We start from the raw sequence: 26,085 nt of genomic DNA, 5'->3' as shown, positions 1-26,085 counted from the left end.
TATACAATTTCCCCTCAATATTTGAAATATACCGGACTATGGTCTGTGTAATCATATATTGGATACCTCATGGGGTTAACGATTAAGTTATGATACTTTGAAAAGTTTACAGTAACGTGGATAAAAAATAAATATTGGAACAAAATTATTCAATCATGTTAAAATTTATATTCTTTTAGTTCATTCTGCATCAATGGAAATTACAATCGTCCATTCATCGTGAAAATAATATTTTGAAGGCATGTACAATGTATGCCTACATTTGTTTCCAGATGACACAAAGATGTTTTTTATCGTCCTGCGTTTTTATTTCTTTTTATATCCACTTTTAACTTTTTCAATGAACTTCATCAGCTTTTCCTCAAATAGTTCTCAACAATTACTAAAATACCTGCAATTTAATTGAGTATGAAACAGTCTAAAATTATTTCATAACATAGAAATTTGGTATAATTAACTATATTTAAAATCTCTTCAACATTTTATTACAATCAATTACACTGTTCATTTGACATGGAATGTCTCCTGTGTTTTCTTCGTAGTTCTCACTTGGAAACAATTAAATGAAAGAGAATATTTTCATACATTTTTATATACTTTTGACTCCGGATTATATAGTTGTTAGCCAGGTTACCTACATTTTTTTTTTTCTATGATTTTTTTCAATATTTTTCAGATACAGTTAAGTCGGCCTCATATCTTGACTTTTCTAAAAATTGAAAATGAGGGTCAGTTAAAAACAAAACTTTATGACAAAAGAGATGATTTCAGCTTTCCAATTGTGAACTTTCTATTTCTAAGTAGCAACATTCCAGCAGCACCTGCATACAGGGTATATATCTCCCAATTGATACGATATTCCCTTGCTTGTATTTCCTATCATGATTTTCTTGATAGAGGGTTGCTGCTCAAAAGGAAGCTATTAAACTAAAAGTTCCAAATGGTGAAGTTGGAATCGATCCCTTCGTAAATTTTACGGACGCCATCACGAGTTGGTTGACCGTTATGGAATAATCGTTTCACAAATGATATCGGATATGTTCCTTACGTCGTACCTACAATCCCCTTCTCTTTCATAAATGTGACCTACCGAATTATACTATTTACCGGCTTTGTTATCACATAAGCAACACGACGGGTGCCACATGTGGAGAAGGATTTGCTTACCCTTCCGAAGCACCTGAGATCACCCCTAGTATTTGGTAGGGTTCGTGTTGTTTATTCTTTAGTTTTCTATGTTGTGTCATGTGTACTATTGTTTGTCTGTTTGTCTTTTTAATTGTTAGCCATGGCGTTGTCAGTTTGTTTTCGGTTTCTGAGTTTGACTGTCCCTTTGGTATCTTTCGTCCCTCTTTCAAGTATACATAGAAAACATTAAACAGTTATTTTTCCATAAATTGCCCTGATATTTAGCTTGTTTTACTTCTTTAAGTTTCTCTTACTTTACCTAGTAGTGTCCTATCACATCTAATAGGTTGGTTATCAAATGGCACGGCCGTATTTTCTGAGTCATAGAGATAATGATGCCCATTCATCTCTTTCTAACACTTCCTAATAACGAACCTTTATGGTACACAAGAGGTCAACCTAAACCAGAGTGTAAATACTACCGTGCCTCGATCTCAGGCCATTTCATGCAATTACAAAGTCCGGAGTCAAAAGTCTGTTATTCGAAAAAGGTCTATTAAAAATAAGCATTGGCATTCTTTGCTAAAAAAAAATATAACGTGAAAATGGTATGCATAATAAAACTAATGCTACATGAGATAATTAAACGAGGTCTCCTAAAACATATACCACGTTTTAAAAAAACGTTTTTGTTTTTGAATGATTGAACGCATATTTGGCTATTGTGATAAAATTAAGGCCAAGAATGGTAAACTCAACAGTAACAATACCCCATCGTAATGTAGATATATCATCAGGGGCGGATCCAGCCATTTTAAAAAGAGGGAGTTCCTAACCCAGGACAAAGGGGGGGGGGGGGGGGTCCAATTACATGTCCCCATTCAAATGCATTGATCGTCCAAAAAAGGGGGTTCCAACCCCCGGAACCCCCCTCCCCTCTGGATCCGCGCCTGATCATCATGCATTGCTTCAATGTCTCATATTTTAAAGGAAAAATTGAAATGGCATCCATTTCTTAACAGGTGATGTCTAACAAAAGATGCATTTCCGGATGGAAAAACGTGAATATCCTTTATGAAGACAAAGTAACTAATGATTTTTAAAAGGAAATGTAGTATTGACTTTCTACAATGTAGGGTGATCATTCGAAATCAAATTCTATATAAATTGTGAATAATAGCTAGAACGGATTGCTCAATTACATTATTTGTATTATGTAATAACAACCAATTATAACAATGAAAAACTCTGGGAATTTGTTAGTAAAGTTTATTGCCGGTAGACATCACACCATATAATGTAGGAGGCGGGAATCCAGTTTTATCAACTACAATATCTTTTCATTTTTTCTAGTTGTACAGTTGCACTTCTCAGTTAGGTAAATAAAAATCATATTAAAAAGTAAAATCACAAATATACGTTACCCCGAGTAAAATCCAGTCCCTAATTGAATGGCAAAATCAAAAGCTCAATTACATCAAACGAATGGATAACAAGTGTCATATTCGTGACTGGGTACAGGCATTTTCTTATGTAGAAAATAAAACCTCTCCCGACGAAGCGAAAAGTAGTTTATAGTCCACTCTTGTTATAAATCATGGAAATCAAAATATGTGTTATTCCTATTAAACGGACTATATGAAACAAATAATTGGTAGTCTCTTTGTGCAGCGCTATCTTCAAGTGCCGGATATCGTTAGTTAGATCCCCAATTGTGAAAAACAAAATGACTTAAAACTGCGTTTCTCCTCTAGAAGCAGATAGATAACTACATGTAGTAAACAAACGGATTGGATCAGAGTCCGAATAATATATTCGTTAGTGTCCCCCTCTTATACTTGTGTGGTAGCTAATACGCTAACATAATTAAAATTTTCGATGTATTGTGCTATTACAATTCAGGTAACACTATTTATATCTCAGTATCACGTAATCCTGAGAATTACACGCGTAATATTTGAAGTATAGAAGGTCTTGTATTTATTGATGCATTCTTTCATACATTGTTCTAGGCTTATCGCTAAATTGGCAAACCATTATATATGCTCAAAACGAACCCGATAAGTCGGTATTCAAAAGTTTTGTGACTGATTTAAAAGCCGGCAATGTGAGCTGGTTCTATAGAAATAAATGAGCATGTTTGACAAGGCTCTTGCAACACGGAAGCTGTGGATTCACATATGTGTTGCAGGTGTTCTTTAACATGCAGAGATCTTAGTACTGTCACAACACTTTTTGTCTTTTCCAAAAAATCATTTCAACTGGAAGGATGAAGTACTTGAAATTTCCGACAATGACTGATATATCTTACAGTGAGAAGGTACTCCGCAGTCGTAGAAAGATGTTCATACTTTTCTCGAACCTATTTTGATACTGCAGGAATTACATGACAGGTTCTAGATTTGTGTTAATCGTTGACCTATTTCCGTATAGCGGGTTTTTTTTTTGCGGGGTGCAAATTTATAACATATTAATGAACTAAAATTTTAAAAGAACAACATATAAGACAAAGGTCAAAATCTCGAGATTTGGAACAGGCACAAAAATGCAGTAGGGTTAAATATGTTTTGTGAGAACTTCCCCCTCCCCTAATACCTATAGGAAATGTAGGATTATTCCTATTTTCTTCTTTTATATAATCAGATTAAGCATTTTGTTATCTGAAACTGCATAAAGAATGCATTTCAATCAGTCATTGCAAGAATTTCATGACCTACTCATATAATCGAAAGTAATACCTCCATAAACTGTAACAATAAATTTTGAATATATGTGATATAATCTGGATGTGATTTACAGAATAAAGATAATAAGTAAAAGGTACAGAATAAAGAGCAAACAATGCGAAAAATAAAGGATAAAATATATAGAATAAAGAATAACGGGGAAAACATTAAAAAAATAGAAGAAAACAATGTTAAAAAAATCAAAGAATAAATGACCCCCAATCTAGACCCTCGTATATTCTACTACAGTAAAACCTGACTAAACCGAACCCTTTCAGGACTTGAGATTTTGTTCGGTTTTGGCAGGTATTCGGTTTTATCAGGTTCACAATGCATAAAATGTGATATGATTGGTCTTCAGAACAAGTTTGGATTAGAAAGGTTTCCGGTTTATTCAGGGTTCGGTTTAATCAGGTTTCACTCAATATGATTTGACTTGTAATGCACAGTCTTAATAATATTATGCCTATTCATTTATAATCAATGATTATCACTCTATACCCGTACATAGTAACTATGGGTATTATATTCCATTGTACATGGCTAGACAACAAAAAACGCTAAGGGATTGCTAATTAGAGGTTTATACAGGAAAAACGCAGCGACAAAACCTAATCATATTAAACATCAAGCAGTATATAAAGTTTTGTATGATGTATTGATTTGAATAGTTTGTTAAGGTACAAGTCAGTAAATGAACAGTTAAAATCTGTTAAGAGTACATACAATCTATGTTTCCTTCGTCGTGCAAGAGTATAAAAAATAATAACTTTTTACCATTATTTGTCATTCTTTGGGAACCAACTGTGCTCCCTTATTGTTTTATTAACTTGTTACTTTAAACAAAAGATTTTAAGGAAGAATGAAAAGAAGCTCTCATTATCATTTGACATCATGTTCCGTTATATAGATAATTTCCTCTCAAAATAATTCAAAGTTTGGTGGCTACACGCATCTATCCCATCGAATTTGAAAAAAAATTACATTGGCATTTGGTACTTTATTTGTATAAGACACTATCCCCTCTATCCACAAGACTTCGTTTAAGACATGATTATAAAAATAAATATGAATTAATAAATCACCAAATTCAAATTAGACATTACTTACTGCAAATTAAGTCATTACTAGATGTACATTATTATTGGTTTATATATTACGTTGCCATAAAGATCACGTGGTAACATCTACTCTGTTTAAATATGCAAATGATATGCTTACAGGGTTTTATAACAAAATCACTTATATCGATTGTAAATGAGTAAAATTACCAAAAGGGCCACCACACCTCGAATTAGTCTTTAACGTCTACAGCACCATTCTTTACATCCGAATCTTTGACACATTCCCCATTTCCATTCGCAATTTAATGAATTGTTCATAAAACTTATCTTACCTCCTATACATTTCTAGGAATATAATTGGTTAAAAGAGTCCGCGTGGAGATCGTGTATATACCATATTAGGTTAGTAGGGAGAAGGTGCTTATTTCAATACACGGTTAGTAGTGGTCACGACTTTGGCACTATTTGGTTATTGAATTGGAAGTTCTGTTTAAAATTGTGATATCAAGGTTGATGATATTAAATTGACATTTTTGACATTTTTTTTTATACAGACCAATGTAAGTAGTTTCCTAAAAATGATCACTTAAACATTTTGATATATACATAAGAAGATGTGGTATGATTTCAAATGAGACAACTCTAGTCTAAATTCAACAAATAAAGATAGTCGGTAAGATAGGTTCGTTACATAGTGTGCTAGTGACCTTATACGATACATGCTGGGTTAGTAAGTTCCATATAGGTTCGACCTTCGCTCTCACCTCATAAGGGATTTACTGATCCCGTATCTATCGTATTATGTCACAAACAGACTATATAAGTAATATTTTATATTCAACCTTTCATACTTTAATATGCTGTACGTTAACAGGGCTCAATCAGAAAATTGTACCGGTCACAGAATTATCCCTTTGATATACACGCATTGTACTTTTCCTGCTAAAGATATGTCTGTACTTATAAATAGAAATACTTTTTCCCTACATTGAAATAGCATTTAGTTATACAATAAATTCAAAATACCAAGTCCATGGATAATTAACTTTCTGTAACTGTTATTTTTTTTTTTTGTCAAGTGTTTTATTTTTATATTCTATCATAGCAATAACCGTTTAAAAAAGGGACGGTGCGCCTCATTTAAATGTCCTTAAAAGACTATGTATAGTAAAAGTGTAACGTTTATAGATACTACTATTGTTAAGTTGCAAAGGTCAAAACTGTAAAAATGTACCAGTAACACGGGTGTCATTCGGTTTATCGAGAGAAATGATCGTGAAAGAATATCCAACGGCGGTCAAGTATTGAGAGACGATCGTGAAAGTTCTGGTAACGGATCGTGAAAGACATTTAATCGAGAAGACATATGAAAGGTCAGTAAGTATTCTAATTTAATTAATTACACAGACACATTTACGACAAAATAAAACTGTCTGGTCAAAATGGTTCAACACTATGATCAGTTTGTGAGAATATCCAGTTCAAAAGTACATATGTATTACAAAACGACAAAAGGCAAATTGCTTCTCGACATTTTAATAACATAAAAAATGTAAACAAACACGATTTTTTCACAAATTCGACTAGATAAACTACTTTTATCAGAATAAGGGTATTGTATTTGAATTAATTAAACAGTTCTCATAGTTATTTTGTATAAATATAATCTGAAACTTGGTAAATAAAGAACTATTTACACAAAAAAAAATTTGGATCGTGAAAGATCACTTACCGCATTTTTGAAGATCGTGAAAAGGATCGTGAAAGATCTGATGCTACGAAGACGTTCAAATCATTCTTCAATTATATGATGACAAAACGCCAAAAAAAAGCCATCCAGTGAAGTTGAGCCAATAGAAGATGTTGAAGATGCAGATAACGTTACAGAAGCAACACACGAATATTGTGAAGATGATGTAGAAATTAATGAGATAGTTAAGTTATAACCAATCGTTATCAAAGAAATAGCAAGGTTTGGATTTCAAAATATTTATTAAGCCAAACAAGTAAATAGTTGAAGAGCATGGAGGATCCAAAATTTAAAAAAGTTGTACCAAATACGACTCACGTAATCCTTAGTTTTTCGAAAAATTCTAAGTTTTGTAAACAGGAAATTTGTATTAAATGACCACATTATTGATATGCATTTCAACACCGAAGTGTTGACTACTGGGCTGGTGATACCCTCGGGGACGAAACGTACACCAGTAAAGGCATCAAACCAGTGGTGTAAATAGTTATCAAATGTACTAGGATTATAATTTAGTACGCCAGACGCGCAAATACATTAACATTATTATTTGGGCATTTGTGAACATGTTGTTTGTAAAATAGATGGATGATTGTAGGATGCAGCTTTTTATTGTCATGTGAAGTACTCACTTATGCGTGTAGTCACCAAACTTTGAATTATTTTGAGAGGAAATTATCTATATAACGGAACATGATGTCGAATATAATGAGAGCTTCTTTTCATTCTTCCTAAAAAGCTTCTGTTTTAAGTAACAAGTTAATAAAACAATAAGGGAGCACAGTTGGTTTCCTTTGGAATGACAAATACTGTTGAAAAACACGCACTCCAAACGTTACAAATATGGCAATAATAATGCTATCAATCAAGACATCAAACTTCTCGATTATTTCAGCTTCAAAGAATTTGTTGTTTGAATCAGAGATATTTTTTTTAAAGTACGATTTATCATTTACTAAGACACGTTACTTGTATCTAAATTGTCCATGTAACAAAAATTGAATATTGTTTTCATAGAAGTCTTTTAGTTTGAAAAGCGAATATTTGTGCAAAGGGTAAAAAGTTATTATTTTTTATACTATTGCACGACGAAGGAAACATAGATTGTATGTACTCTTAACAGATTTTAACTGTTCATTTACTGATTTGTACCTTAACAAACTATTCAAATCAATACATCATACAAAATTTTATATACTGCTTGATGTTTTATATGGTTAGGTTTTGTCACTTCGTGTTTCCTGTATAATCGTCTAATTAGCAATCCCTTTTTTGTTGTCTAGCCATGTACAATGAAATATAATACCCATAGTTACTATGTACGGGTATAGAGTGATAATCATTGATTATAAATGAATAGGAATAATATTATTGAGACTGTGCGTTACAAGTCAAATCATATTAAGTGAAACCTGATTAAACCGAACCCTGAACAGTCGGAAACCCGGTTGTAATAGAACAAAAGAAGCTCTTTGTTAGAGAAGGCGATAAATGCTTATTGTAATGTTTACTATAGTGACACAATTTTTAAAAGTTAATAAAAACAAATAAAATGACAATTTTCTTCTCAATTACGAAGTGTTTTATTTTAAAAACACCATTTGCATAATTTTTCAATTTATCTAGAATATAGTTAAGCAGAACAATTAGATATCAAGTCGACGACATGGGTATCATTTCAGTTGGATGTAGAAAATGCATAACCTCCGATTCAAAAAGAAAAATTACAACGGACGGAAAACATATCAATCTATTAGTTCAGTAATTGTCGTGTCTGCCCTTCTATTATGTGACTCAAGAAAAAAATTCAAAAAAAGGGTAACAATTGTATCGAAAAGAGAAAATCGAGTGCACCTTTTTATGATAGACGTGTTTGAGTTTAATATTTTGTCTTTATATCGTACAAGCAAGAATATCTCATACATCGTCTCGCTTCAGATTCTATAATTTCTAAATATCAAAGCTAGATGTTGACTTTATAACATAAAAAAATCACAGTGCTAAAAGATGATATATATGGGTCAAGTGAAATACCTATCTAATGAGTCACAAAAACAGAGAGGTGTGTTCGAATAGCTATTTTTTTTACTGAAAGTACTTGACGACAGTCTTTCAAGTTGGATGATGAAAATGCATATCTTCGAAAAATCAAACTTTTTTGTGTGTGATAACTAGAGTTTATAGTCTTCAACCACTAAAAAAATCTAGTCTGCCCTTCCACGAAATATTTAATTAGAATTTTTTTAAATGTTTATGAATTTTCGAAAATTCCACCTGACAACCGATCAGACAATAGTTTTAAGTTGAATCAATGCAGACAAGATCATTAACTGATGCTTATTTGCTAGTTGATACATTTGGTTTTTTTTAAATACAACTGGCATATAAGGATCATAATGGTGCAGTGTGGATAAATTTATCGGTTTACATGAGCAAAATTGACAGCGCGTCATACCTACAATGGCTTCCATTTCTTCGATTGTGGAAATGAACTGGCGTAATGGGGAGATAATTTTGACGTAGAATCCTGACTGTGAATAAACCGGAAACCTTTCTAATCCAAACTTGTTCTGAAGACCAATCATATCGCATGTTATGCATTGTGAACCTGATGAAACCGAATACCTGCCAAAAGCGAACAAAATCTCAAGTCCTGAAAGGGTTCGGTTTAGTCAGGCTTTACTGTAGTAGAATATACGAGGGTCTAGATACGGGGTCATTTATTCTTTGATTTTGCTAACATTGTTTTCTTCTATTTTTTAATGTTTTTTCCCCGTTAATCTTTATTCTATATATTTTATTCTTTATTTTTCGCATTGTTTGCTCTTTATTCTGTACCTTTAACTTATTATCTTTATTCTGTAAATCACATCCAGATTATATCACATATATTCAAAATTTATTGTTACCGTTTATGGAGGTATTACTTTCGATTATATGAGTATGTTATGAAATTCTTGCGATGACTGATTGAAATGCATTCTTTATGCAGTTTCAGATAACAAAATGCTTAATCTGATTATATAAAAGAAGAAAATAGGAATAATCCTACATTTCCTAGAGGTATTAGGGGAGGGGGGAGTTCTCACAAAACATGTTTAACCCCACCGCATTTTTGTGCCTGTTCCAAATCTTGAGACTTTGACCTTTGTCTTATATGTTTTTTTTTGTTTTTTTTAAATTTTAGTTCATTTATGTTATAAATTTACACCCCGCAAAGAAAAACCCGTTATACGGAAATAGGTCAACGATTAACACAAATATAGAACCTGTCATGTAATTCCTGGAGTAACAAAATAGGTTCGAGAAAAGTAGTAACATCTTCTTACGAATGCGGAGTACCTTCTCACTGTAAGATATATCATTCATTGTCGGAAATTTTAAGTACTTCATCCTTTCAGTTGAAATGGCCTTTTGGAAAAGATAAAAAGTGTTAAAGAGTACCTGCAACACATATGTGAATTCACAGCTTCCATGTTGCAAGTGCCTTGTCAAACATGCTCATTTTTTCACAGTATATTTGTGATTTTACTTTTTTATATGATTTTTATTTACCTACCTGAGAAGTGCAACTGTACAACTAGAAAAAATGAAAAGATATTGTAGTTGATAAAACTGGATTCCCGCCTCCTACATTATATGGTGTGATGTCTACCGGCAATAAACTTTACTAACACATTCCCAGAGTTTTTCATTGTTATAATTGGTTGTTATTACATAATACAAATAATGTAATTGAGCAATCCGTTCTAGCTATTATTCACAATTTATATAGAATTTTATTTCGAATGATCACCCTACATTGTAGAAAGTCAATACTACATTTCCTTTTAAAAATCATTAGTTACTTTGTCTTCATAAAGGATATTCACGTTTTTCCATCCAGAAATGCATCTTTTGTTCGACATCACCTGTTAAGTAATGGACGCCCGTGAGTAAGAGCTATCTTAAAATTAGTTGATAATTATTATCGCTCATTTATATTAATTGTGGAAGTTTACTTGACTGATTTTTACATATCGTCACATAATTATTATTTGAAAATCGTGATGGCAATACGGCATGTACTCGACTTACTTTAAACTAAAGGTAAACTTTGATATTTGAATATGCTATACTATGTATGTGGTTGATTGGTTGGTTGGTTGTTGATTAAAAAGGGCCGCGCCAGGACACATGGGCTATGGAAAATATGGACAAATTATACAAGAGGGACAATCAACGCATAAGTAGAAAACAAACTTACAACGCAATGGCTGAAAAGAAACAGACAAACAATAGTACACAGAACACAACATAGAAAACTTAAGACTAAGCAACACGAACCCAACCAATTAGTACAAGGAAATAAAACCTGTCAATCATATTTACAAAGGATATTATAGAATCATATTATGGGTTAGTGAGGGGAATGTGTGACAACTAGAGAAAGTTTCTTGCGACATGTAAAATCTTGAATGTCCACTGAACATTTCTAAACTGTATATATGCCCAAACTTGCAAAAATGTTTTTAATATAATATAGGATTTTGTATATCTCATTTTCATTTTTCTAGAATGAACTTTTATGAAGGATGTCAAAGAAAGAAATTTATTAAGGTGTATTCACTTCTTTTATGCTGTATGGTGTAGCAGAGGTTAGATATATGTTCTGTCCATCTTACAATTTTGTTTGATTTCATCCTGAGAAAGAATCCTTTTTGTTCGTTTAACTGGTGTTCTGTCTTTTAAAGAATCATGGTTGTCCATCCTCGCTAGCCCAGGTTTACGATCAACTTCCCTCCTCTCCACCCTTGGCGGATTAATGGAGAATTTCAGTATTTGATAAGTTTACAGTGGCAAAAAGTTCAAGGACAATAACAAATTATACCCTCTTCGCTAGCCCAGGTTTACGATCAACTTCCCTCCTCTCCACCCTTGGCGGATTAATGGAGAATTTCAGTATTTGATAAGTTTACAGTGGCAAAAAGTTCAAGGACAATAACAAATTATACCCTCTATCTAGAAGCAGGGGCTTATTTTGAAGTCAACTTGTCAGTCTGTTTGTCTAATAAATAATTCCGTCACATTTTTTTCTAGCTTCTCCTAATCAGAATGATTTAAGATATGATTACTTTGTACGAGTTTGTGTTAACCGATACTTTGAATCTTTCAATATGGTGAATGAACTGAATGACTTCACACCTGAATGTACTGTAGCTTGATGACTTGTAACCTGTCGACACTAATTGGGTTTTTCAAACATCTGCTTCCTATTCTGTTTACTTTAATTATGTTTAGCATTAACTTTTCATCGGTATCATATATACAATGTAGATTCTGCGAAGTGATTCTCGACCGGGCTGAGTTTGAACATCCATCGAGAAGAAACGGTGTGTTTGATAAGGCCATACATGTCTTTGTTTTGCATCAGATGACCACTGATATATCGCAGAGTTCTATAGCAAGGATTATTTCTATCTGCCTGAGAGCGTAGCACCACCCTACACATGGTATTTAATTAAAAGTCTCCATTGTCGCTGGACGGGGCTGGGTATCTATGATTCCCGCGCAGCTACACAGAAAAATAAAACTGGCGCTATAAATCCAAGAGGAGTATTTCATTTGCTTGAATACGTTATCAGTTACCGCCTCACTGGTTGGACCTTTATGTTGCTATATCAATGATATATAACTGTGAACTTCCCAGACGATGGACGACTAAAATCGGGTTCATAATGAATAATTGGTTAAAATTGTTAATCGAAAATTCCAAGGTAAATTCAAAATTCTATAATATTTGACAAAAAGCATAAGTTAAACTTTTTTCGAAAAATGGAACGAATGGAAAACAACTGTCATATTCCTAAATTGCTACAAGCCTTTTCAAAAGAATTGTCAGTTAAGAATATTTGAAAGTGTATTAACATGTGGACTTCTTGTTCTTCAAAAAATTTAAACTCTTCAATTTATAATATTTATCATTTTGAGTTTGGTAAACTCCAACATACTCACAAATATGCAAACACTTGTATCGTACGACTGGGTCGACACCACTGTTGTTCGACTGGTTGTGTCTGTATGTATATAGTTTCATTGCATTCTTAAAGTTAAACGGGATTTTGTGGCCAAAAAAAACCCAAGATTTTTGTAGAAAATCCACAGATATTTTTGTTATAAAATTTTCAGCATAGGTTACTCACTTGATTTTCTATGATGTGTTAGCGTTTGAAGTTTACAAAAAGTCCTATTACAACCTTTAAATTAAAAAAATCTTGCTAAGTCCCGAAAGTCGAGCGCACCCTAGAAAGTGTCATGAATTAGTCCATATATATTTGTTTAAACCAATATCTAAATTTCTAAACTTGTTTTTTAGGAAATCATTGCTAGCACTGCTTGCAATAATCCTCCGTCTATCAAGTACCAAATTGCCAACTATGAGAGTACAAGGGGAAATGATGTGGATTTTCTATAAAATTTCTATTTGTTTAGCATTGAATCAACACTAAATATTATCATCCTTGAACAAAGCATACACCGTAACTCCGCTTCTAATTTATTGTAAAAAGATTTTTTTTAATTCAATCAAAGACTATAAGAAATAAAATACAATTTGCAAAGTTGTTTAGGTAAACCTGTTTGTATGAAACATACATTATTATTATAAACAGGCCATTGATATGAGTGTTTTCATTGGATGACGAATTAGTGCTATGCTCCTCCCAATTTTAAGGTAATAATCATTTCATGGTTCAGCAAGCAAGGAAGCTAACCAAAAAATCTACCTGTAGCTTACTACTCGTTGGAATCTGCTGTAAATTATCAGGAACTTTAATATATTATTTGAAAAATAGATGAGAAATATCGTTAAATCATATTCCACTACAAAAGACTCGGCATGCATCTAAAAAGGAAATACCAACCTTTGTATTTTGGAAAATCTGATATTGAGACTGATAGTAAAATTTGATAAGCTTTGTAAAGTGGATATTCCCTCCATCTCGGTCAATCCACTTTCAAAAGCTTAATCAAATTGAAGTAATTAAATTCTGGATAGGCGTAGACATTTTGCTTTTCAACAGGTTACCTCTATGTACTCTTTAAAGCATTGTTGCAAAAATTCATTTTATGCACCTAGCGCTTGGTACTTTTAAAGAACCATCTAGGAAAGTTCTGTTTGTTCCGCTATAAGAATATTTTAGAATTTCTCGACATTTCAAACTTATGACCTATTAAAAAGTAACATGAAAAAATATACATTTTGTAAGCAAATGATTTTTTTTAATCAAGATTTGTATTAACAAATGTGTTTAATTAATACAAAAAATAGTTTACATAAGTGACATCATTCGTGGCAGAAATGTCTCTATTATTTACAATTCATTGCAAACTGATATTCTATTGTTTGCAGAGAATAAATGCATGACATGATTGTATCTAAAATTTGAATACTTCATAATGTATTTATGAAAATTAACGACCTGGTGCCATATCCTTACAAATTGCAATAATTCGATTTTTAATATTGTATTTTTTCTACATTATTTTTATTATTATCATTGATTTCAGTGAATCATTTTACTATCTTATCCCTTTAAATGTCACTTGTACTTTTGTTGTTATGTAGGATAATGTCCTGAATAAGTTGTATAAACCTTGACATTGTAAAAAATTAAATCACAAAAAAACTGAACTCCAAGGAAAATTCAAAACCGAAAGTCCCTAATAGAATGGCAAAATTAAAAGCTCAAATACATTAAACGAATAGAGAACAACTGTTATATTCCTGACTTGGAACAGACATTTTCTAATGTGAGAAAATGGTTGATTTAACCTTGTTTTATAACTAGCCAAACTTCTCTTTTCTATAGTATCAGTGTATGTAAAGTGCGGATCCTAATATATCATTTTCATTGTATATGCCAGAAATTTCTGATGTAGAATGATAAATAAACAGACGATTTTTTTTGATTTTTTTTTGGGGGGGGGGGAATGAGGAAAATTAGTTAAAATGCATATGTTAAGAAATACATAATACTAATAAAACAAAATAAGAGATGCGAACGGGGTTTTATCGCGCCTAAAGCTATTCAGCTGTGAAATATATACCGAAATAGGTGAATATTTAGGACATTTCAAGAACAGATCGTACAGGTGCTTAAAAACGAACAGGTAAGATGTTGTTGCAGAAAAAATATTCATTTCAACACAATTATTAAAGTTGTATAACGTAGAATACGTTTTGTCATTTGAACTAAATTCCACTATGGTGCTTTATTTACGCGAGTCATGTTTACTGTCGAATAATGATACTATTCTTTCATTTTATAGCAGTCAACATTGTGTTTAAATCTTAATACCTATTAAACAAACAAATATGTAACAAAGAAACTCCAAAAGGTATATAGACAAAGCACATTTAGCAAAAATGAACGACAAGAATACAAATATTTACAATAGCACCATGACATAATGACGGGATGTATAAGTACAGAGTCACGTGATATGTGTCATAGAAATACTAAAAGACATACAAACAAAGCACATGAGAAAAAAATGAAAGACAAGAATACAAAAATTATCATAGAATAATAACACAATGACGGGATGTATATGTACAGAGCCACGTCATGTGTATCGAACAGACTTAACAGTCAAAGTAATACCCATAAAGACAAATAAAACTAAAAACGTTATTAAGATGATACACAACGTCAGTACTAAATTTCTATACTGCAAGACCACCGTGTATTATTTGTAATAAGAAAAACTTATCAACAATGTCGTGGTACCTTCAGATGAACATTTTAAGAAAAAGCACGAGACGTTTTTTGAAATACACTTGGTACATCAACTTTCTGATCAGACACTGTAGACTTTTCACAAGTCAGATTAGGAGCTGCAAGCTCTTGAATACAGAATAAGTTGGGAAATTTATATCTCATATGCAGATGAAGTAACTATATTACTGCTAAGGTGGGGAAATTGATAATTTCAAAATTAGAATCGTCTCATTTGTTTTGGATTCTGATACTGCGATGACAGTGTATATTGAATTCGAGGTATAAGTCTAAAGATGAGGCAGAGGAAGCCGTGTCTGTTGTTTCTTTAATTTCTAGTTCTAGGGATATACCAATGGAACCCAATCAGAAACATTCGAATCGTCAATGGAAAGAACATCATGAATATCTCTGAATAACTTTCCTTTACCATTGTTTATTTATTTTATATAGTACCTCATCAAAATTAGTACCTTATGCATATTTGATACACCCATGAGGTCTGATTGTGTGCATCTTGTTTACACAAAGATATTATGTTTTCTAAAAAAAAACAATATGGAAATTTCGATAATTTAGGATAGGGTATTCTAATTACATGTATTTTAACTTATGTTGAGAAAACCAGTATAAAACTTAGTATATCCGTTTATATTTATTGTAATCATTGTGTCCATCTTATACAATAGATTATCATCAATAATCAAAACATATAATGACTTATCTATCAATATACACAATAGAAATATAGAATAAACATATAGAACAGCAAGGTCAATTTAGAAAGGGAAGTCCGTAACAACTGACAAAATCAATCACTAACAATAACATACTGAACGAGTGAAAAAGAAACTGTCATATTCCTGACATAGTACAAGCAATTTACGAAGAAAATGGTGAGTTAAAACTGGGTGTATAGCTAGCTTAAGCTGGCACTTGTATGTATATTATATTTTATATCTCAAGCAAGCCGAGTTATAAATATTGCATTAAGTAAACAATAAGTTTCAGTTTTAAAACCAAAAACCAAAAAGTATTAACTTGAAATACATTTTTCGAACAATAATTTCAAATTATGATACTTTCATTGTACATGAGCTTTTAACGTTAATTCAATGTTATGAGAGCATAAGTTTCAGAAGTACAAATGCAGAATATTATTAGTTACATAGTGTGCTAATGACCCCATATATACCGTATTACGTCACTAGCACACTATGTTATTGATTGATTGATTGTTGATTGCTTAACGTCCAGTGGCAAATATTTCATGCATATTCAGGACGAGAACAAGTTCACAAAAAATACAATAGGTAGGTTGTTGTAATAGAGGCCATCTAGGATGATGGTCGGGGAAATTTGGACTGCCACTGGAAAATAAGGGTATATTGGATAGGGACAGAAATTTTGCCTTGCAACAGGCCACCTACGGACCCCTCAAAGAGTTGTTGCAAGGGTTCTTAACGTGCAAAGAGCGTGGCACTCTCTTTACACGAGGCATCGGATTTAACGTCCCCCTTCTGACCGGACGTGACTGCGAACTTGATACATCCCGCACAGCCAAACGGACGCCCCACTTCAGCAAGCGTTTTTCTGCCGGTCGGGAGAAGACCAAGTGACCATATTTCTATACCCCAGTCACCTTTGGGGTTGCACACTATGTAACGAATTTATCTTACCGACTATCTTAACATGTGAAATTTAGACTAGTGACCTATTCTAATCAGCAAGTCTTAGATACTGTTAGCATTTAGAAACTAGCTACTTTCATTGATCCTACAAAACAGATGCCAACAATAACAACTTGTTAGGTTTAAATGCGTTTTATGAATTTATTTCCATCTTAATCATCAATTTCTTCGTCTGATTTTTTTTCTCAGTACCGTTTTTTTTTTTTTTTTTTATATAAAGGGAAGTAACACCACTACCAAACGTGTATGAAATAAGCCCCGCCTCCCTTTTACCTAATATGGAATATAAAAGGGACGTAACACCACTACTAGCCGTGTACGAAATAAGCCCCGCTTCCCTACTAACCTAATATCAAATATACACGGTCTCCACGAGGACGCTTTTAACTAATCATATTCCTAGAAATGTATAGGAGGCCAGATAATTGTTCGTCCCCGAGGGTATCACCAGACCAGTAGTCAGCACTTCGGTGTTGACATGTATATCAATTATTTTGTCATTTTTATAAATTGCCTGCTTACAAAACTTTGAAGTTTTCGAAAAATTAAGGATTTTCTTATCCCAAGAATGGATTACCTTAGCTGTAATTGACCCACCTTTTTTGAAATTTTGTTTCCTCCATTCTGTTCAACTTTGTTATTGTGTGGCTTTATAAACTATTTTGATCTGAGCGTCACTGGTAAGTCTTATGTAGACGAAACGAGCGTCTGGCGTATTAAATTATAAGCCTGGTACCTTTAATAACTTTGTACAATTCATGTGATACAATGTATAATGTTAGCCGCTAACCCAATTTTTCTTAAATGATTCAACAATAGAATTTTAAAGAGTTTTATACACACAAATAATGAACACATCTATAAGACATCGTACGTAATGAAAATGCATGAATTTTATCAAATAAATGTCCTTTTTTTTTAATAAAGATATTAATATTAGTTTATCAGTTCTTAATGAAACACGACTGTATCCTTCAAACGAACGCAGTAACCAAATACAAAGCACGTAATATATATAAACGATCTATAATTATTGTCTTACAAGCATATGTTACTCAAATGGCATAAATATACAAGTAATATTTATATCGACAACGCCATGATTTTTAATTTGATAAGCAAGCTCGTATCCTACAGAAATTCTGGAACACTAAACATTAGCGCTTACTATTCATTTATAGATTAATACATTTGTTTGAGAAAATGAACAGAAATACGTTTTACAAATACGGGTTTCTATAAATGATTTTATGGTCATGAACCAGACATGTTTTATCTCTGACATTCAAAACTATACAGTTTATAAAGATTTGTCATAAAGTAATATCACTAACGGACTAAGTAGTACAACTTCCTTTCCGGAATGTCTATTACTTCAACATACGACGTTACATTAAAAGAATGTTAACACGCATACAATTTGAGTTTTGCGTGATTATAGATTTTTGTACTATAATCCATTCAATATAAAAGTCTTTTTTCTTAAATTCGAAGAATTCTGTTCATAAAACAAAATATAAAATTCAATGCATCCTAAACTTTAACAGAAAGTTTTATATCGAAGACTAAGACATTTATGCACATGTCTGTGATTCATAGATATATTTCTAACTTCTTTTTTTTAGAAATTGTTTAAGTATTCGTTGTAGTTTTCTAAACTGTTCTAATAAAATGTTGAGATTATACCTTTACTGTCCGAAACAACAACAGACAGACGTAGTTCAAGTCTTCTCTTTCTTATAAAAATGAACATAACGGAATCAAATACTCACAGAAACTGATAAAATTCAGAATGGAAATGGGGAATGTGTCAAAGAGACAACAACCCGACCATAGAAAAAACAACAGCAGAAGGTCACCAACAGGTCTTCAATGTAGCGAGAAATTCCCGCACCCGGAGGCGTCCCTCAGCTGGCCCCTAAACAAATATCTACTAGTTCAGTGATAATGAACGCCATACTAATTTCCAAATTGTACACAAGAAACTAAAATGAAAATAATACAAGACTAACAAAGGCCAGATGCTCCTGACTTGGGACAGGCGCAAAAATGAGTATTGATTGGAAAAAAGCGATCAATTTTGAATAAAGGTTACACGTATGGAAGATATGATTTCATTTTACAAATTAGTCAAATTAGAACTGACACTATGCGTAATACGCACTCTGTCTTTATAGTGTCAGTTCTAATTTGTCGCCCTTCATCATAGCCAATCAACGTACCAGAACTTTTGAGTTAATTGTTAGTGTTCTCGCCCTCAATGAGCAATTCATATTTTCTACTGGACGTTAAGCAAACAAAAATAAATCAATCTATAAAAGGTTCCTTGATATGAAGATGACATATATGCATCAACTTGAAACATGTGACCATTTTTACCGCTGTTTGTTTTAATCGGCTGGTTGGGTCATGTTGTTTAATCTTTAGGCTTCTGTGGAGTCTATTCTATCTCTATTAATATTGACCACGTGTGTGTATGTCATATGATTATTGTATTGCCCACTTGATATTTTACTACGTTTTTCCACATCTAAAAGACTCAAAAATGATTAAATGGCAGTTTTAAATTTATAGTGTATCTACGAAAAAAAAAACATCTAAGAAAAGAAAGACTTCAGTCATACCATAGCACTGCCCTTTTGATAAGGTTTTTTGCTTTGACTTTTTTTACTCAACTTTGTTAATTTATTCTATTGATATCTGAGATTTGTTTACATTTGACATTTGATCCGGGAATTATTTTTGGGTTTAGCCGCAATGACATTGTGTAGTATTTTATCTTTCCAAAATGAAGAGGTCATCTGATTCAATATAATTCTTTTAAAGATAATGACATTTTTAAGTTAAAATTTCCATTGTGCAAATCAGCTTCTACAACATACAAAAATATATCAATGTTTGCCTAAATAATAGCTAAAATAAATATTGCCGATACAAATCGACTTTAAAAATGAGAAATACATTTCATTCTCCCCCAACAAATCGTTGAAAGATAACAAGTAGCATAATAACTTTAAGATTTTTTTTATTGTAAATCGTTAATTTAACGTTATTAAATTTCAAAAGCTGTCTGGCTTGATTTTAATCCCGTAAAATATTTACATGTATGTATGTATGAACAAAAATATCTTACAACATAAATGTAAGATATGAAGACAAAATTCAATATGGATTAAGAATAAAGTTAGTATATATACTCTGAATGTTTAAATTTATTGCATCTGGCTTATTTGGTGCAATGTTCATCGTGTTTACACTATTCTGAAATGAGTATTGATAATCGCAATAGACAATTCCATAAAAACCAAGGCTGAGAAGATTTTCTATGTTATATATTCATTTAAATCTTGACATTTTACAAATATCAATGTGCTTTCCTAGCACTTGGTAGACTTCGGTAAAATCCATTGAAAAACTTGATGACGTCAAGGGCTGCTATAAAAATACTAAGTTTATTCTTACTCCATATTGCATTTTGTCTTCATATCTTATATCATTTATCTCTATTGTTGTCCTGTCATATAATAATGTCATTTTAATGTTATTTTTAACATTACCATAAAAGCAGGAGGTTTGGCAAGCCACAAAACCAGGTTCAATCCACCATTTTTTTTTTCTTAAAATGTCCTGTACCAAGTCAGGAAAATTGCCATTGTTATATTATAGTTCGTTTCTGTGTGTCTTACATTTTAATGTTGTGTTTCTGTTGTGTCGTAGTGCCCCTTTTATATTTGATGTGTTTCTCTCAGTTCTAGTTTGTAACCCGAATTTGTTGTTTTTTTTCTCAATCGATTTATGAATTTTAAACAGCGGTATACTACTGTTGCCTTTTTATATATATGAGGTAATATAATTTTGTTCGTAGATAGATATAGGAAGATGTGGTGTGAGTGCCAATGAGACAACTCTCCATCCAAGTAACAATTTATAAACTTAACTATTATAGGTCAATGTACGGCCTTAAACACGGAGCCTTCAAACGGGAAAACCAACGGTTTAAACTATATAAAAAAACGAGAAACGAGAAACACGTATAAATTACATAAACAAGCGACAACTACTGTACATCAGATTCCTGACTTAGGACAGATGCAAACATTTGCAGCGGATTTAACGTTTTAATGGTACCAAATACTGTATGTACATACATACATACCATTTCATACATTTTGTCAGGATTGAAATCAACCCAGACAGCTTTTGAAATTTAACGTTAAATGTGACGAGTGTAAGATTTTTTAATTTTGTTTTTAAGGTATCTGAAATTTGTTGTTGGACATACCGTAGTCAAACTAGATCTCTTTTTTTAAATTCACTGCCTCTTTCACCTCGTTCATGCTGAACATGCCCAGAAATGAACTATTTATTATTTCATTTTTGTTATAGTCCTTTTATACTAGGATAAGAACAGAGCTTATTTCCAGTAGCTTAAAATTCAAATAACTATTTTTTATTTTTTTTAACAATAGTTTGTTTAATTATGTAGGCAAGGTTTCGTCTGATTTATTGAATGGTGATATATAAATATACTAACCATTTGATCAGTCAGATACCACCTAAAGCATTTTTTTTTTTCATGTTAAGGTAATTTCAATAGCTTATAATGTACATACTCAATTTTAATTATTGAGTTTGATCAAACAATAGATTACTGAATTGCATAGTTCACCTTTTCATCTGAAATATGAATTATTAATCGTGATTTATGATGTATAACTTGACCATTTAATCAGTCAGCCCACTTAAAGGTATTTATATTCATTGACAAAATAATGAATGTGAAAAAAATAATCTGCTGTTATGTTGGAAGCAGACTGCTTGTGATGTTGTGTTAATATTGTTAATCTCTCTCTCTCTCTCTCTCTCTCTCTCTCTCTCTCTCTCTCTCTCTCTCTCTCTCTCTCTCTCTCTCTCTCTCTCTCTGTCAATCACACACACACACACACAAAGATTAAAACAAATTAGAAAATGGTAAAAGTTCTCTACACCCCAACAATTAACAAAAGGACATGATATATGAATAAAACTTGTCAATCAATTTTCTCTGTTACTTTATCTTCTATAACATCAAGTTTACAAAAAAAAATATCGCTATTCATTAAAATTCCACGCATATGAGGATTCAAATTACAATGCACCTTATTAAATATTAATTTGTATGATTTGTGGTAAGTTTTTTTCTCTTTCTACTGCCTAGATTTTAGGAATTCGATTACAAATGACAGCATTTAACATTTAAATGTCACACTGCTATTTAATTTTATCAACTTTTTATCTTCTATATTGTTGCCATATCTGATTGTTGAACACATATATCATATAACACCATCAGATAGCTCTACAATCAAAGTTTAAAGCTTTGAATGACAGTTGAGATTCCTCAACACTAGTATAAACATTTGAATATCAGTTCAGATTTCTAAACCGTGTTATAAACATTTCAATATTGTCCCTATTGTATGATAGGTAAATAATCCGTAACTTTTCAGAGTAGTAGTGTGAAGGAGTATCGTAAAAACCCTACAAATCAATGTTTGGTTCAAAATTCATCATTCTGATTGCGATGTCATCAAGATTCAGAACGTTTCATCTATCGGAATGTTAAATAAAGAAGAGCATATATATAAATGTATTGCTTTACTTCTTAGAAAAAAAAGAATATGATACCCAAAGCAACATGATTTATTTAGGCCAACGTATTCATATCGATATTATTATTGCAGTTGTTGCAAAGTTTTTCTGTATAAAGCACTATAACACATTTCATGATTTGACTATCCTTAAATCCTGACGGTTGTAACTAAAACGAAATTATTTCTCTTAAATTATATTTGTTTTAAAGCCAAAAATATCAAATGATTTCAAATTATAACTGTGAAGATCTTGTTAAAAATTTTCGATAGCATCACAAATTGATTTATTAATCGAGCTGGACTTAAAACGGTCAAATTTAAATTAAGATTTGTAAATAAATAAACTTTACCAATTCTAGGGACGTGTCGTTGTTTACTTTCTGATTCTTTTATCCATCCATGTGCTTTGTCTTTTTCCAAGTCACTATTGATTCTGCCTTTTAAACTTAAAAGTTTTATTCTTGGGTTCAATTGCTTTGAAACTTTTCTTAAAAGTTTTAATCGCCATGATAAAGTTCGTTTGTTTCCATTTTTGCATGCTTTGCCTTTGCGAGCATAAATATCTTTCGTCAATATAGTCACAGAATAAGCCACAAATACAAGATGAAACAGACGCATTCCAAACTCTCTTACACGTTCACCAATTCCATAACTATTTACTTATATGAGAATTATAAGCACAGAACGGACTCCCACATATAAAAAGCCATTCTCCAATTAAATGCCTATTCTATGTGTTGACTCTGAGACTACTAACGTTGTCATCAATATTTGTTTTATATTCAACACCTTCGTTGGTGACAAATATTGTATTTGACGTGTCGTGGAAGCATCTTCTATGCTAACTTGCTTTATTGTTCAAATTAGAAATGATTTTAAAAAAAAAGGATATCTTCATAAAACAATATTAGTATTTAAACTGTAAATCGATGCGATGTCATCGACTTCAAGTGAGCACATTCGATGTAAAAACGTAATTGTATTGTAAGATCCTTTTCTTGGAATTTTTCCCATTCTTTGTATATCATCACGGAAGTACCTTATTGAGGGATATACTTTAAACTGATAGTGGACACAAATAATTTCTTCGTTAAGGATTTTGTTTACAGTTATTGTAAAATATTGACTTTGTCAGTTATTGTGATTTTAAACTGATCATTCAAATAAATGTTTGTATCGAACATAATTATACGACCACGATTTAAGGTAGAGATAACGACCATGTCCATTTAAATGTAATGATTTTCCCCATTATCTTCAAGTATTGGAGTCGTACACCATGTCCATTTAAATGTAAAGAGTTTTCCCCATAATCTAAAAGTATTGGAGTGCAGCAAAATTCTTATAATATTCAAATGATTTCAAAAACATGATACCTTAACAATTATGTAAAGATATAGATTTAAGATGTATACATGCAAACAATTAGGATAATACATAGATAATCAATAAATTAACAGGAATAGTCAAATAATTAAATAAGGAACACTAAATCTATAAACTGCAAAATAGCTTAAAATTATAACATCAATAAAAACAGATGAATTCAAACATCGAATGCGTTGTTCTGAAGTTGAACTCAAAACTTTAGATTCACAATACATACTTTACCGTTGACAATAAGTGGTATTATGCATTCAAGAAGAGATAAATTTGCTCGATTGGTTTTAAATCTTGCATTTGACCTTAAGTTGATACGTTTTGTGCGTCGGTGTACTTTTGTCTGGAGAAAGTATTCTCTCAAGTCTTATTCTGCATAATTAAATGGATATACTGATCTAAAATACATATTAATCAAACAACAGATCTTTGTCAAATATACAAGCAAACATTTTCTTATACTGTATTTTTAAAAGAATAATTTTTACATATTATTTGCACGCATTCAATTTGGTTAATAATTAAGATTAACCTTTCTTGATTATGCTCCATTTTTACATATACATTTACCCAGTATAAGCTTCTACATGGCTGAAAGGGGAATACATGGGAGACGAAAACCTTGATCGACTCGTCATAAATTATGAAACATGCTAGTAACATATCTTTAAGCTGATATTTGCTTCGCTAGCCTGGACAGTTATAAAAATGATTTCCCGTTATAGTGCATCAATAATAATATCAGATCAAAAAGTGTTGGGTAATCCTGTATCGTATTCAGAACAGATGTCTTTCTTATATGTTTAAACAAAAATGATAAATAATACAACACATCAGTTTTCAAAAGTCGATGCAACTATGTAAATGTTCAATCCGGGCTCTTGGTTATAAAACTTAACTTATTTATCAGTGCACAAAATTCGTGCTCAAAACAGTCAATACATTATTTTGATTGGTGAAGTTCAGATTCTGTTTATTCAAATCGTACCCGAAACTGGTATGATCGCTCCTTTTCAATAGTGTACAATTTCTGCAGTTGATTTCTCTAGTTTTATATATTCAAAATAGATTTACTATATTTGAACATCGGTTGCCTCTTGTGCGTTGACATGTTTATTTTTTTGGACTGCCTGTCCATCCAACCACCGATTTTGCAATGGTATATATTATATACATAAGTATGTGGGGTTTATGTATACCGTTTTTACTTTGATAGTCAATAAATTGGAATAAAAAAAGAGAAATGGGGTATATATCAATATAGTTGGACCCGTACTATTACTTTTACATTTATGATTCACACTTCAGCAATATCAATTCAATTGAATATAGACAATCAAAATCATCTGTTTTGCTCGCCAATCGCATGGCAAACTTTCAATGGTATATTATATTTTTTTCCATATACATGCAGTGATTCCTTCATTTCAAAGTAACAAATTAACTCATTATAGATACCAGGATTGAAATTTTGTATTTGCGACAGATGCCCGTTTCGTCCCCATAGGACTCGTCATTAGCGCTTGAACAAAACTAAGTAAAAAAGGCCAAATAAAGTACAAAGTTGAAAAGTATTGAGGACCAAAAATCCTTAAAGTGTTGCCAAATACATCTAAGGTAAGCTAATGGATAAAAGCCTTAGTATTTCCATTCCATCATCTGTATATGCTGCATATATATCACAGTTAGTTTTCTTCACAAGATCTAATATTTGTCACCATGAAACGTCTTTGGTGTATGATAGTAAAATCACAAAATACTAAACTCCGAGGAAAATTCAAAACGGGAAGTCCCTAAGCAAATGGCAAAGTCAAAATATCAAACACTCCAAACTCATATTCTTGACTTGGCACACGTATTTTTCTATGTAGGAAATGCTGGATTTAACCTGGTTTTAAAGATAGCTAAACCACTCACTTGTAAGTCCGTTGCATAAATTAAATTTCACTTTATT

The 26,085-nt window shown here is 31.9% G+C and overlaps 1 protein-coding gene across 1 annotated transcript in view; it reads right to left on the bottom strand.

The window, feature by feature from the left end:
• Positions 1–23,733, bottom strand: part of LOC139491724 (uncharacterized) — a 34,412-nt gene extending 10,679 nt beyond the window's left edge. The window contains exon 1 of the mRNA XM_071279553.1: positions 23,102–23,733. Coding sequence (XP_071135654.1) covers positions 23,102–23,369 — 268 coding nt within the window. The 5' untranslated portion in view covers positions 23,370–23,733. The remainder of the gene's footprint in view (positions 1–23,101) is intronic.
• Between the last annotated feature and the right edge of the window lie 2,352 nt (positions 23,734–26,085).

The sequence above is a fragment of the Mytilus edulis genome, chromosome 10, assembly GCF_963676685.1.
Source record: "Mytilus edulis chromosome 10, xbMytEdul2.2, whole genome shotgun sequence".
Lineage (NCBI taxonomy): Eukaryota > Metazoa > Mollusca > Bivalvia > Mytilida > Mytilidae > Mytilus > Mytilus edulis.
This window is presented reverse-complemented; position numbering and strand designations above follow the sequence as displayed.